General features: G+C 38.2%; 2 protein-coding genes across 3 annotated transcripts; one reads left to right on the forward strand and one right to left on the reverse strand.

The window, feature by feature from the left end:
- Nucleotides 1–727: 727 nt before the first annotated feature.
- Nucleotides 728–7,565, reverse strand: rbb4l (retinoblastoma binding protein 4, like). 2 transcript variants are annotated; one of them, XM_036587013.1, is made up of 12 exons: nucleotides 7,386–7,565; nucleotides 5,194–5,338; nucleotides 4,887–5,032; nucleotides 4,396–4,569; nucleotides 4,171–4,286; nucleotides 3,927–4,087; nucleotides 3,539–3,665; nucleotides 2,591–2,668; nucleotides 2,045–2,121; nucleotides 1,753–1,810; nucleotides 1,536–1,646; nucleotides 728–1,417 (listed from the first exon to the last, which is right to left on the reverse strand). In XM_036587013.1, exons 1-12 carry the CDS (start codon nucleotides 7,399–7,401, stop codon nucleotides 1,349–1,351), a joined length of 1,278 nt encoding a protein of 425 aa, XP_036442906.1. In that variant the 5' UTR covers nucleotides 7,402–7,565; the 3' UTR covers nucleotides 728–1,348. The 2 variants fall into 2 exon arrangements, with proteins under 2 accessions (XP_036442906.1, XP_036442905.1); XM_036587012.1 differs by having other exon boundaries at nucleotides 4,396–4,572.
- A 49-nt stretch (nucleotides 7,566–7,614) lies between these two features.
- On the forward strand, nucleotides 7,615–13,336 carry zrsr2 (zinc finger (CCCH type), RNA-binding motif and serine/arginine rich 2). The gene is made up of 11 exons (XM_036586374.1): nucleotides 7,615–7,852; nucleotides 8,284–8,360; nucleotides 9,238–9,316; nucleotides 9,401–9,509; nucleotides 9,616–9,702; nucleotides 10,409–10,447; nucleotides 10,548–10,663; nucleotides 10,747–10,960; nucleotides 11,043–11,098; nucleotides 11,204–11,313; nucleotides 12,291–13,336. The coding sequence occupies exons 1-11, from the start codon at nucleotides 7,746–7,748 to the stop codon at nucleotides 13,196–13,198; spliced, it is 1,902 nt and encodes a 633-aa protein (XP_036442267.1). The 5' UTR covers nucleotides 7,615–7,745; the 3' UTR covers nucleotides 13,199–13,336.
- Nucleotides 13,337–14,325: the final 989 nt, after the last annotated feature.

The following is a 14,325-nucleotide window of genomic DNA, read 5'->3' on the forward strand; positions in this document are numbered from 1 at the left end:
TGTTTCCGACAGCATTACGTCAAATGTCAAAATTATGGAATACTAGGCGGGGCTGGGCAATATGACAATATGTATTGTTATTGCAATATCATGATGTTTCACAATATGCTTTTCTGAGCATACTGTGGATGTTGTTGGTACTTGACCGACTGCGTATTTCATTACAGACAGCATATTTAGTCATGTTTAATTGGATTTAGCATATGTGAAATGTGAAATGTTGATAGATTTTTAGTCTGATAGTATTTTTTAAGTGTGGCACTACTTTGTTCCAACTTATGTCAAAAAAAGACATATTGTGACATTGAGTATCATGATATTTTTGCCATATCACCCCAGGTCTAATACGTTATATTGACATAAGTGAATATTTTGAGAAAACAAGTCATTATTCCAACCTGGTAGGTCAATACGTCAAGAAAGTAAGCAATTATTTTGAGATGCATCTAGATGCAAATAGAAAATGTGTCTATTTTGAGACAGCAAGTCAATAAAGAAAATCAGACATTATTTTCAAATAATAAGTGAAGAATGTATTATACTCTGTCAATGTTATCAGAAATTAAGTTATGTCAAAATACTAAGTGAATATTTTGACACACTGCTGCCAGAGAGAAAAAAAGGGCAGGAATGAGCATCTATTGTGTCATGCTTACTTTTCAATTGAATAATATTACCATTACTAAATGTATATACTATAATGCACAGAAAATGCTCACAACACGTGTACGATAATTTGTACTTTATTCCTGTGTGGAATTACACAATGGTAACCATTATCAACATTTCAAGAATACAAAAAGAGCAATAATTTTAAAAGGTATTACAAAACTTTTATTGCAGTTGACATCAGGTTTACGCACAAAAACTAAAAATGGATTGGAGAACTGCCTCATTTAGCTCCAATTTGGAAAAATGATTTAACAGCAGCGTCCATTCATCAAGTGCATTTCTGAAAGCAACAAACTTTCTCCATCATTGAAACCTCTTCCACACTCACCTCTTTCATAACAAAAGCATTCAAAACAGCCTATCTACAGATCATGGCATCTGGCATTTTAGAAAACATCTATGTAACACAATGTGGTGTACTGTTTCTTAAGGAAAGTTCTACACAGACCTGAAGTTTACAGAGTGCAGGGTGAAAGGAGGGAAATGGAATAATACTTAACAAAGAAAGTATAAAAGATGTAATCCAGGAACCGGTTTGATTGGATTTTGGTCTCTGGATGAAGTCCTGAAATACAGCTGTTTCTTTGTTCGATTAAATCCACCTGGTAGATGAATCTTGGTTGGTACTGGGGATTCATGAGATATGAACCCTGCTGTTCCGTGTTAAAGAAAGAGGTTAGGAGACCTGGCTCTCAAGCTCTGAGGCAGGAGTGTCTGGTTCCTCATCGTTGTAGATGTTCTCTGCCTAAATGAGGGTCACACATTTGAGTTTAATAGAGCAGATCTTTAAATCAACTGTAAAACTAAAGTTTTATTTGTCTCTGCCAATCTAGATTCTAGCTAGAATTAAACCAAGCACTGACCATTTGCCAAACTTGCATGATGTTGTCCTCAGACACAGAGCAGATCACCCAGGGTTCATTGGGATTCCATGAGAAATCAGATATTTTTGCTGTGTGTCCACCATGAATGAACTGTCGCAGATGAGGATACACAACAGAGACCAAATTTGAACAAAGAAATGCAATTTACCATAATGGAAATAAACACAGCAGTCTGAATACAGTTTAGTGAACTTACCAGTAATTCAGGAGGTCCGTCCTCAGCATCCTCAGCAGACTGTTCTTCTCCGATTTTACTGCAAGCATGTCAAACACAAACCTCTGCGTTACTGAGGAGACACTAACTGTGAAGTGGTCTAGCAGTCAATTAAGTTTAAACTAAATATTTCATTTCATGTTCAAATCAGTTACATGGCTACAACTGAGATAATTATGCATATGAAACAGCTGGCTGAAAATGCATTTATAAAAAACATGGCTCCACTTGAATCTCTGTACTCATACCATTAAAGAGGAACATAAGGCCTTACCTCAAGTCCCAGACATTGAGTCGTCGGTCTGTACCACTGGAAGCTAGAATGGTCTCATTATGGGGTGACCATTGAACCTGCAGCAAGTAATTCAATGTCAGTGCAAAACAACGTACCCCAAAATACTACTATGAACCATCAACAAATATAGGGTTGCAGCACTTCGTCAACTGCAAGTATAACAATTTCCATATCTAAGACAAAATTTGCATATCTAAGCTAAAAAAAAAAAAATCCCCAACTGTCCAATAATCCATCCCAGAGCTTAAATCAGAGAAAACGATCAAAACATACTCACGCTGGTCAGAATTTTGCAGATCATTCTTACTGTAGGCTTAACAAATCTCTCTATAAATTGTTTCCTCTTAAAATAATAATATGGCTAAAGCTGTTTTGCGATGAGCCTATAAGATAGGGCCATATCAAAAAGACAACTTTCATATAATCACAACTTTAAAATCGTTTAAGCCCTTTATGTACATCTCTCCACTAACAAATGTCACTTGAAAGAATAGTATGTTCGCTACATACTACTTATACTATTACCTGGAAGATTTCATCTTTGTGCGACTCGAAAGAGTGAAGCTTCAGCTTCAGGTTACGTAGATCCCAAAGGGCCACAGTCTGTAGGAACAAACATAAGAATGACTATATATTCCTGCAAGAATCAGTATATGAATCATTCTAGTGAATTAGTTCAAAGTCAGAGTTGAAAACGCATTTCAGGCTTTTAACTGATTTGGACTTTAGACAAAAATCTTTGTGCTTTGAATGATACCTTAATTATGTTTTTTTTTAAATAAATGATGAAACATTCTATTTTGTCATTACCAATACAATAATAATGCCGTTGACATTTTACCAAATGTTTTGGTAGTGACAATTTTAGCTCATTTTGAGCGTAACTCAAAAATGCTAGTCAGTATATGACTAAACACTAACAAACCATTTTGAGGAGTTGTACACACATAAAAACATTGCATTTTTCATTAAAACATAAAAATGTTTGCTTAATTGCAGAAAACGTGACAATTCTTGAGGTAACATGCTCATTTTCAGACTTTGGGACACTTGTTTCAAAACAAACAAGTGGGGTCTAACTGCTCAGCATGTGGCCATGAGGGACAGGGATGAAGTCTCACTTTCTGCTCTTAAATATAGGGGTGTGGCTAAAATAAGGCTCCCCCTATGGACTAAAACTTTTGGTAGTGAAAACTGGGGAAAAAAATAAAAAAATAAACTCATGATAAATCTAAATCTAAATGTAAGTATTATTTTCACAAGTTAACATTTAAGGGTTAGGGTTTGATACACCTACAGAAAGTACCCTATAATTGTAGATATTTAGCTTATTACTATGCGTTGAGTTTAAACAGATCGTATCTTTTTTTTTTTTAATTTGGGACTGCAATTTAAACAAATTTGGTAGAACAGTCCATATATTAGTGTTAGAGTTTGAGGGAATTTGTGTGTACATATTAGTGGTGTACAGACCTTATCTGCAGAGCCAGTGGCTAAGATGAACTCACTGTAGGGGTTGAAGGACAAGCAGTTCACCTCAGCAGTGTGGGCATCCACAGAGTGACTGGGCTTAGCTGTGTTATTGGATCTTGTGTCCCAACTGTAAATAAATAGAAAATAAGACCTATTTTTCCTCTCAATAGATCTTCCTGAGGAATTCCAAGGAAAAAAAAAATATATATATATATACACTTCATATATACAATTTGCATATAATTTATGCACACTGTTAAACTTGCACAGAAACACTGTATTAACTACCAACGTTTGATTTTGATCAATGTATCAGCATTATTTGCAGAAATTCAGAATTACCTAACTGCTAGAATTACAGGTCTGGTTGATTATGCACTTTACTCACATCATGAGTTTCTGGTCATCAGCTACTGATCCAAAAAGTGACTCGTGAAGAAGGTGCCAGGACACATCCTCCACCACAGCAGTGTGGCCTGTGAAGATTGTCTTGGCATCTACAATCTTTCCTTCCTTAGGAGAGCCACTGATGTCCCATAGACAGATTGTCTGCAGAAATTGCAGGTTTGAAACTGTTATTAAGATGACAGAGCTAAATAGCTCTTTATACAAGCTTTGAACTTTGAACTCACATGGTCATCTGATGCACTGAGCAGGTTTCCACTAAGGGAGGGGTTCCAGGACAAACCGTAGCCCTCCTTCTGATGCCCCCTCAGTCTCAGGTCCGGACTGCACTCACCGCTGGGGTCTACAGTTGGATATACAAAAACACCTCTGAATTGGTATTACAAGTATCTTCTTAGATGACTGACATACAGTATTAGTGACAGTGAATATAAGAATCATCTTTGACTCACCTGGTTTGGATGGGTGTTTAGTATAGTCAAAGACCAGAACATCTGATGTAGGTGTCTTTGTGGCAATGATGCAGGGGTTCTGTGGCATGTACCTGGCTCGGTTCACCTCTCCCTCGTGATTGATCTTAATTTCGATCTCAATTTTGCCACTCACAGACCCAAATCCCCCAAACTCTGAAGAGAAACACAGTATCACATTGTGTGGTGAATGAACAATGTTTATATTCTGGTTAATATTTACAATTGAGCCTCTATTCATACACACATCAGTTTAATACATTAAATAGGAAAAGGAGATTTGTTCTTAACATATGCACTCAGCACAGGGATGACACCATGCTTCATACATAATAGCACCAGCTCCACTTCTATCCACCAAACATTCCGCAAATGAACGTACCTGCTGAGAAAAAAAAACAACAACAAAGCAATTCAGTATTTGAAAAAGGAAGCCAGTTAATAAAATGTATACAACTGTTTAAACAACAAACCTCCTTTTTCGCTGTCGTAATGTGAAGCATCAAACTGAGCATCGTCGTTGGGCATCTGAACACTGGCGATAACCAAGTGGTTCTGCTCATCAGAGGTGTGCGTACCCAATACTAGTCGGTGAACTGAATAGTCCTTTCCCTCCGGCCTAAACACAAGAGATGCACAGCCAAACAATATTTGAGCTTGCCAGTTGCTTGCTATTACAAAGAGCCCTGGACTGCAACTGAGAAATGTTAAATGTAAACAAAAAGTGACTTAATGATGAAATAATTCAATACACTGAAGACAGCAGACTAGACAGGTTACCTGTTCACATCAGGCAACCACTGCACCGTTAAACTTGGCCATTCAAGCGCATGCGTCATGACCAAGTCATAGAGAAAAGGTGTATTTTTCTTCCATATTTTATATTCTTCATTTATGACACGCTCTTCTACAGCATCGTCATACACTGCAAGGAAAGACGAAAAAAGAAAGATACATTTAGAATGACACTGCAGATCACAGCCTTTGTGGTAATCACCATGAGGGTGCTGTCATATGTAAACTGTGACAACATGCATTAATAGTGCTGCTTACGTATTATTATCTAATGTAAATACACCATATAGCAAATTTTCAATTCCAGTCCTTGAGGGCCACGGTCCAGTTTGGTGATATAGGAGTGTACTGATATACTCGGCCCACAATTCAATTCGATTAATGATACTGCGGTCACGATTTGGTTTTCTCACGATATTATTATCAAAATTTAAATTTAAGGAAAACAATGACTTTAATCATGTTGTCAAACAACACTAGAGCTGGGAGTAGGCGAAGTGAGATACTGATTGGTGCCGATCATTTGCAAACAATGCAATGAATAAACATTTCAAAACTGACAAATATAATAAATGGAAAGCCATTTGCAGATTGTTGCAATCTTTGTGTCAATTACAGTACACGGTACAAATCGTTACATTCTGTACAGCTCCTGGTGTTTGAAAACAGTCAAAACTTTCTTGCACGTTGGATAAGCGACTAGAGAAAGACCATCCCTGATACTGTTGTGGATGATGTCTGTAGTCTGTCCTGGGCACTCAGCACAATTTTTTCAACTTTAATGCAGAGTTTGAAAACGTGTTGTGCAAACTAAGTGCACAATGGATGACAGGAATTAAAGATCCCTTCCAATTAGGGTTGCTAATGACACTCAGTATGCTTTTGTATGATTTTAAGAAGTAGAACTAAAAAAAACTATTATATAGAATTCACTGCTTAATTAATAAATATATTTTTGAGATTTAACCATTTCACAAAATGTCTATATTACTACAGTATGGAGATTTGGCTCCTGAGTACATTTAGAGAGAACGAAATGGTGCAGCTAAGCTATATCAAATAAACTACTTAGATGTTCAATGTTCTGTCATTTACCACGCTATATGCCTGGTAGTAATATCGTAATAATTATAATGTTTTTAGATTACCCTGAAATAAACAGCGTTGGGATGTAATGGTATACAAGTATTGTGAATATGTATTCACAACAGAGACATTAACTGTCAATATTCAGTACGAGTTACCTTTTGTAATGGTATTCACAATACAGTTATATTTTACAATTTAAGAATACTTTAAGATTACACTTACCAACTAAATAAAAACCCATTCAATCTTCAAAAGAAACACCATCAACGAATGATTATTACCTATTTTAAAATCAGCGCATGAGATGTAACAAAATGCTTGTTAAGACGGAATTCTAAAGAGGAACTCAATGGTCTCTTTACAAACACTCAGGTTCCTCCTAAAGCCTGAGTAGACTGATAAATCAATGTGACGATAAGTTATTCATTTCAGCATTACTGAGCTCTTTTGAGGGATGATCAAACTCCTGCCCAGGGGATTAATTTACTGAAGCAGCAGTGAACTAAAGCAGGCGGCGAGAGACAGAAAAAATGTTGAGAATTTCAGAACTTCATTTAAATAATAAGTGAATTTCTGGAATTACAGGAAGAAAACTACCCACAGAGAGGAACAGGGTGAAAGTAAAAAGTTTCTCCCATGTGCATTATGGAGATGTATTCTAAATGTACTGTAAATATGATTACATGACAGTGTATTCAGTACGCGGCCTTCTCTACTTTTTCAAAGTATTTCACTTTGACTAGCCTGATCAGACTGCATACCATTTGATAGCAAACGTTAACTGATCGTATGTCATTGTCGCTTCCACCGATAACGTTACACTATTATCGGGATAACGTTAAAACAGTTAATGGCTTCTGACTAGCGTTAAGTGATCACTGCTGTAATGCATAAGCTACTAACATGAGAAACGTTTTACTGTTTATCTCCGTGTATGTGAGTAATGTGGCTCACTAGTGTTGCCGTTGCTGAGCGCCACTGTGAGCTAGTTAACACCCGCGGCGCCAAAACTGGTGAGCTAACCCAGTTAGCCACCAACGCCGCTAGCAAACAAAGCATGCTAACTGTTCACTCCGGCACAAGGTTACCTTCTTTGTCTGCCATTTCCGAACGTCCCCAGCGGAACGGAAAGCTGCAGAAAGATTTAATGCCTCAATGCAGGTTACCTACAACCCGAAGCAGACTTATTTTTTAACTACTTCCCAGCGTGGACCACTTCTTCTCTTCTTCCATACGACGAGCGCAGAAACGTCGTGACTCTCACCCAGTAGGAGCTGTAGCCGAGATGTGCGTCATTACAGAGCGACAGAACATGAGCCGCCCACCCGTCATCGCTGTGCGAAATTACCAAGCTAAGCTAACAGAGGAATATAGCTGCATTTGTGTCTCTGTAATTCGTCTATAAACTTGCGTCAGCGCATAGCGAAACTCGTAAACAATATGTTAAAATGTTATCAACCGATTCATGTCCGTTTTTGAACGAAACTTCTGAAATTCAGTCCGTAGAGCCTGGATTTGAGACGTTAAACCAGCCGTCTCAGGCTGCCCCGCTGAGGTTTGTTTGTGAATGGTGGCTAAGCTATCTTATACACTGTCAGTACTATTTCAGATAACTTAGTCTCGCACGAAGCGTAAGTTGGCTTTTATTCGCCAGCTTCTTGGTCGAATTATTCCGTTCGGCTTTAAATGGTGCAGCAGTTAGATTCTGGCGCCCAAATGTAAGTGCTACACCATTTAAGGTGGAACAGGAAAAGTACAATAAGCCAGCTTTAGCCTCGTTAGTTTCGCACCATGTGGTTGAAGTATTTAAATGGTTTTGGAACTATTTAGAGTTGTGTTTTTATATTTTATATTTGTGTTTTTATATTTCAGCTGTTGAGTGTTCTATAATGGTGAAACGCAGTTATATATGTCTTGTTAGAGTGATGCAAACATTCTCTGTTTTCTCTTTTAATGCGTTCAAAAAAATTTTTTTTCTCTGTTCAGTGGAAAACAGCGACGGGCCTTGTTAAAGAGAGACAGAAGGAAAAGAAAACGTCAAGCTCTTGCTAAACTCAGATTGTGTAGGTTAACTTCATTCTCATTCACACCGTGTACTTAAAGGGGAATTCCACCGACATGGATTTTGCATAATTTAATCACCGAGATGTGGACAAATTAATTCAGTGTGATGTGAAATGGTAAATTGTAGAAAAACTTAACGTTTCGGATTTTTGGCAGTGGTGGCGATAGGAACCAGGGATCGCAACGAAAACAGCTATTTTCTCATTATCCAAAATGGCCAGTTTAAGGGGGATTCCAATAGTCATCAATCTGAAGAATTAAGTTTGGGGATTCTTTTGCCTTACAATACCCTGCGTGTACCCCTCTGCATAATGTTCAGTAAGGGAGGTTTTAGAGGTGGACGTCTGGTTCTTGTTACCACCACTGCGAACAATTCTGACTTGACAAGTTTCTCTAGAACGGAGCATTTCACATCAGACCACTCTGAATGACTTTATATCTCAACCATTTGATTATGTGTATGATGTGTTTGAAAAATCAGTGCAGTTACCCTTTAACCTACTCACATCTTTTAAGTTTTATACGCAGTGCTGATAATTGGAATTGTAGTAAATTTCAAAAAAAGCATTTTTATTGTTACTGTTTTCCCTTACAAAGCTCTGCATGCACTTCTCCTCCATGAATGTATAGGGTTCAGTTTCCCACTCAGGCAAGAGCACCAGGCTCTACCAATAAGAGTCTTTACGCAAGACTCCTGATCCTTGAATAATCAGTGGAATTCTCCTTTAAGATTACAGAAAACCTGTTACCACTCTGAAAGTTCTGTAGTCTTAAAGATACTATAGAAAATGTTTGTTTTAATAACATAGTTAGTAATATTTTGTATGATTATCAAAGTATGGTAACAGTTTGATAATCATTTCTGTTCTTGTACAGCTGTTGATCGGTCTGAGATTGATCAAGACCACAATGATGATGATGGTGGTGGTGATGACAAGGAGGTTGAAGAGGAAAGGTGGGCCGAATGTGTTCATGGTTGCAGTCATAAAGTGTCAGTAAACTTAATGTATTGCTGAAAGGTTCTGTTTTACCAAACCAGGCAGCGTTTACACCAGGAATGGCTGGAAAGGGAAAGGATCGCTCAGGAGGAATTCAGGCTGAAGCAAGAGAAAGAAGAGGCTGCTCGAAGGAGAAAGGAGGAAGAGGAGGTAATGGGAGAGTTTAGGAGCTTTTTGTAGCTTCTTTCATTCTTTTGTTTCTAATTTCTAAAATCAGTTTTTTAATCTGTAATGGATTTTATTTCAACAACTGCAGAAGAGAATCAGGGAGGAATGGGAGGAACAGCAGAGAAAGGAAAGAGAGGAGCGGGAGCAGAAGCAGCAGGAGAAGAGAGACAGAGAGGTGATCCCTGCATTCGGAGGATAAAGTGAAAGAGGCTGATATCCATATATCCTCTCACTCCCTGCTTTTATATTCACATCACTGAACATTTTCAGGAATTAATCACCTATACTACATATTAAAGGTGAAACGATTTCAGTACAGTGTCTACTGAACTGAAAATATCGTTATACCACTGTTGCATATCACTGTAATGTCATTGAGTCATGTAGTTATAATTATTAGTTATGATTATTACAGAAAGACTCTTAGTCTCAGTGGTGACTGTTCAAGAGATTATTGGTTATCATTTAGTTAAAATATAGCTTGGTTCATGTGAGTATGCTGCCAATTGTTTTACTCTGTTAAATTGTTATGATTGTCTTACATAATGCTTTCTTCATGGTATTCCTTAACTAAGATACACACGAAAGAAAAGGTGACAAGCCTACAGTTGTCTTCTTCCACAGAAGAGAAATTGTATCTTTTGATAACGTTTAATATTTGAATAGTTTTAAAAGTGTTAGACAAATTGCAGTGTTATAGAAGCAAGATTGTGTCCCATGTTAAATATGATTTACAATGTAATTTCTCCTGTCCATCTTTGTTGTCAGGGTAGATCTTGAGTTACAAATTCACATCATGTGGTCTTAACTAATTCTAACAGATATGTGCTAGCTCACTGCAGGTTTTCATCAGCCATACTGTATGTTTGCACCATTTGTAGGAAGCTGTACAGAAAATGTTGGACCAAGCAGAAAGCCAGGTATCAATGAGCACCTTTTTATGAGAATGTGAAAAGTTAGTATATTTGTATGTGTTATTTAATCTGTATACTGATTTTTGATTGGGTGCTGTTTGGGCAGCTGGAAAATGGAGGTTCCTGGAAAAACCCTGATGCACCAGTGGATTATGGCACAGAAAAGGACAGGGCAAACTGTCCCTTCTTCCTTAAAACTGGAGCTTGCAGATTTGGAGACAGGTAGGATATACTTTTTGTGATGAAATGGTATTTATTTGTGAAACAGGAAAGTTATTCTGACCATTTGGTCTTGTTATGGGCAGGTGCTCTCGAAAGCATGATCACCCAATTTCAAGCAGCACTTTGATGGTTCGAAGCATGTTTGTGACATTTGGGATGGAGCAGAGTAAACGTGACGACTACGACACAGACGCTAGTCTAGAGTACAGCGAGGAGGAAGTATACCAGCAGTTTGTGGACTTTTATGAAGATGTACTACCTGAGTTCAGGAATGCTGGGAAAGTTGTGCAGTTCAAGGTAACAAATCCTTAAAGTATTTGGTGAAAACCAGGACGGTACGGGGCATATGACATTTAAACTGTGTTTCACATTGTTTTAGGTGAGCTGCAACTTTGAACCTCACTTGAGAGGAAACGTTTATGTGCAGTATGACACGTAAGTAAGAATGACCTGTTGTCATAGAAACTGCATCAGTGTCTGTTGTTAAAAAGACATGCTGTGGATGATACGTTTTACATCTTTTTTTTTGTGTGTGTGTAGGGAGGATCAGTGCAAAGAAGCTTTTGTTATGTTTAATGGGCGGTGGTATGCAGGAAGGCAACTACAGTGCGAGTTCTCTCCTGTAACCAGATGGAAAACTGCAATATGTGGTAAGTTATTTAAAAAAAAACAGCTTAATATCAGGGCTCTTTTCATGTCCTTGAAGTCAGGTTGCTACTGCCATTGTTTCTTTTTTCAGTTATTTAGGATGGATATATGCACTCCCAGTCAAATGACACGTTTTGCTGAAAATAAGTACACATCCTCTACAGTGAACAAACTTAATTGTGACACTTTTCTACAAATGTTGTGCACAATTTCCATTTATTTGCTGAGTTTTACGTATTGGAAAAAATAAAACGTATGTTTTATTACAGCTTCGAATAGCAAGAAGAACCTTCAGTCTGGTGGACAGTGTGAAGCATTACATGCAGTAAATGCTGTATTGAAAAGAAAGAGGCAAAACTAGCTTAAGCTAATTTAGCTCTAGTTGTCCGAGAAACTAAGTTACAGATCGCATTCCTTTAAGATTTCAACCATCTACAACCTATATTTACAAGGTGTAGTGCTTCAGTCTTGTCCTTTTTACTGAAGGTATTTCTGTAATTAAAGGCTTATTATTTAAAGCCATGTTAAACCTGACAGGTGCAGCTTATAATGACACTGAAATTCTCTATCAACGACTTGAGACTTGAACCCCAAAACTCAAGACATGACTCAGACTCGCACCCCAGAGACTCGAGACTCAACCCGAACTCATGCCCCAGAGACTCGGACTCACATGTCAAAGATTGGCGAGTTGATTGGATTTGCACTTCAGAGACTGGAGACTTGAATCAGACTTGTGTCACAGTCTTGAGACTCAACTTGGACTTGCATGAAGCAACCTGTGAACATCTCTGTTGTATAGTGTAATTTATTTAGTACCTTTACTAACTGTTTGAAATTAGTCAGGAAATGCATGCAGAACTGACTTTGGTGCACCTCTACTTTTAATTAGCTTTACATTCAGTACTTAATATTCTTACAATATGCTAACATTTCTTGAAAAACCACCCTATTCCTGGCTTAAAATCTTTTGTCTCAGGGCTTTTTGACAGACAGAAGTGTCCAAAGGGAAAACACTGCAACTTTCTCCATGTATTTCGGAACCCGAGTAATGAATTTTGGGAGGCAGACCGTGACCTCCATTTGTCCCCTGACCGTGGTGGAGGTTTCACTGGACGGCGTTCAGATCGCAGGGACAAGGTGTCACAACGTAGCTACAGCCCTGAACTGTCTCACCGCAGACGAAGTGAAAGGAGGAGCCGCAGTCGTGGGAGGTACAGGAGGAGGAGTAACAGTCGAGAAAGGAGTCGTCGTAGCAGAAGTAGAGAGAGTCGGAGGTCCCAGTATTCACTGAGACAGGGCCAAGGATCCTTCAGTGAGCGACACAGGAGAAGCAGAAGCCGTGAGAGATGCAGGTCACGCAGCAGAAGCAGAGACAGAGGTCACCATTCGCCCACAGACTCAAGAAAGAGATCTAGGAGGTCAGAATCAAACAGCCCTGGAAAGGAGTCCAAAAATGGATCTGTTAGAAGAAAGAGCAGGAAAAGTGGGAGCAAAAGCCCAAATGGTTGTGATGCTGCAGCTACTGATGAAGTTACTTCCTCACATCGCCATAAACGCTCCAAAAAGAGCAAGAAAAAGAAGAAAAGCAAAAAGAAACAAAAGCGAAAGAGGAGCAGGTCCCGCAGTGGAAGCTCGTTTGCTGGTTCTGGTAAAGAGACAGAGGAAGATGAGGATGAAGAGCCTCTAAAGAACCAAGACAAACAGAGCACAGAAACGCCCAGGGATGACTGCAAAGTTGCTGTGCCCCTCACAGCACTCCAAGACGACAATGCAGAGAATCATTCAAGTAACTCCTGTCAGCTAGAAGAGGAAAACCTACCAACAAATGATGTCACAGCTGCCAACACTGATACTGACACACTTGTTGGTGATGATTGTATGTGAAAAGACATGAATTCATTTCCACTTTTTTCTACAGCAGTGACTGATTATTTGGTTACAAAACTCTTTTTTTCATGTCTTTGGGAGGAACACTGCTTTGCCTGTCTATAAATGTGTAAATAAATGTTTATTTTATTAGAATTTAAATGTTTTCTGAGTTTTGTAGTGTGATAAATCTTTATGAAGTAATTAGATGGATGCTTTATCTCCACATGTTTTAGAGAGTATTTATAAACTATGCAGTCCATATATATTTGGACAGGGATATAATTCCTGTTGTTTCAGTTCTGGCTCTAAGCATGTTGAAATGAAGTCACAGTGTAGAACATCCACTGTTATATGAGGCTATTTATGAATACTGAGTGAAACATGTAGCAGTAAAAACCCTTTTTATTCTGTCTCCCTTTTAAGGGAGCCAAACGTATGTGAAGAAGTTAACATATAAATCTTAAAGTCAAGGTGAATTGGAAATCGTAATGCATTTTCCTCCCATACCATGATGTATTTTCAAGGTAAATGCACTATTAGGGAGGATCTCTGAGCTAGCTGAGTATTTTCCCCTGATGATAGGGATGTATGATGAGGATGGAAGGATGGGAAGGTGAAACATGATATTGTTTAATAATATTTCCCCACCACTTGGTGCATGGTGACCTAGCCAAAAGATGCTGAAGAGATGGAAAGATATGAATTTTGTCTTATAGTTTAAATGAATTGTCCTTAGAACAGGGACATGAATGAACAAGTAAAAGGTCAATTCTGATTTCAGGTTGAATAAATAAAATTGTTTAGTAGGCAGTGGCAAATCCTTTGTTAATGAATGGGTATCATCCCCAATAACAATCTTCCAGACCTGTAATGCAGCCACTTTCAGTTCCCACTTGTGTTGTGTTTTTTTGCCTTCAGTAACTGAAATGCATGTTCAGTGGAATTCACTTCAGGTCATTGATTTGGCCAGTCAAGATCATTACACTTTCTGGTTACAGAAAAACTCCATAGTTGCTTTGGTAGTGTGCTTCAGGTTATTGGGCCTCATTCACCAACTGTTCTTAATTAGAAATTTCTTCTTAAACCCACTTACACAGTCTTCATGTTGATTCTGACATTCACCATTTATTTTCTAATTTGGT

The sequence above is a fragment of the Colossoma macropomum genome, unplaced genomic scaffold, assembly GCF_904425465.1.
Source record: "Colossoma macropomum unplaced genomic scaffold, Colossoma_macropomum, whole genome shotgun sequence".
NCBI classification, from domain to species: Eukaryota; Metazoa; Chordata; class Actinopteri; order Characiformes; family Serrasalmidae; genus Colossoma; species Colossoma macropomum.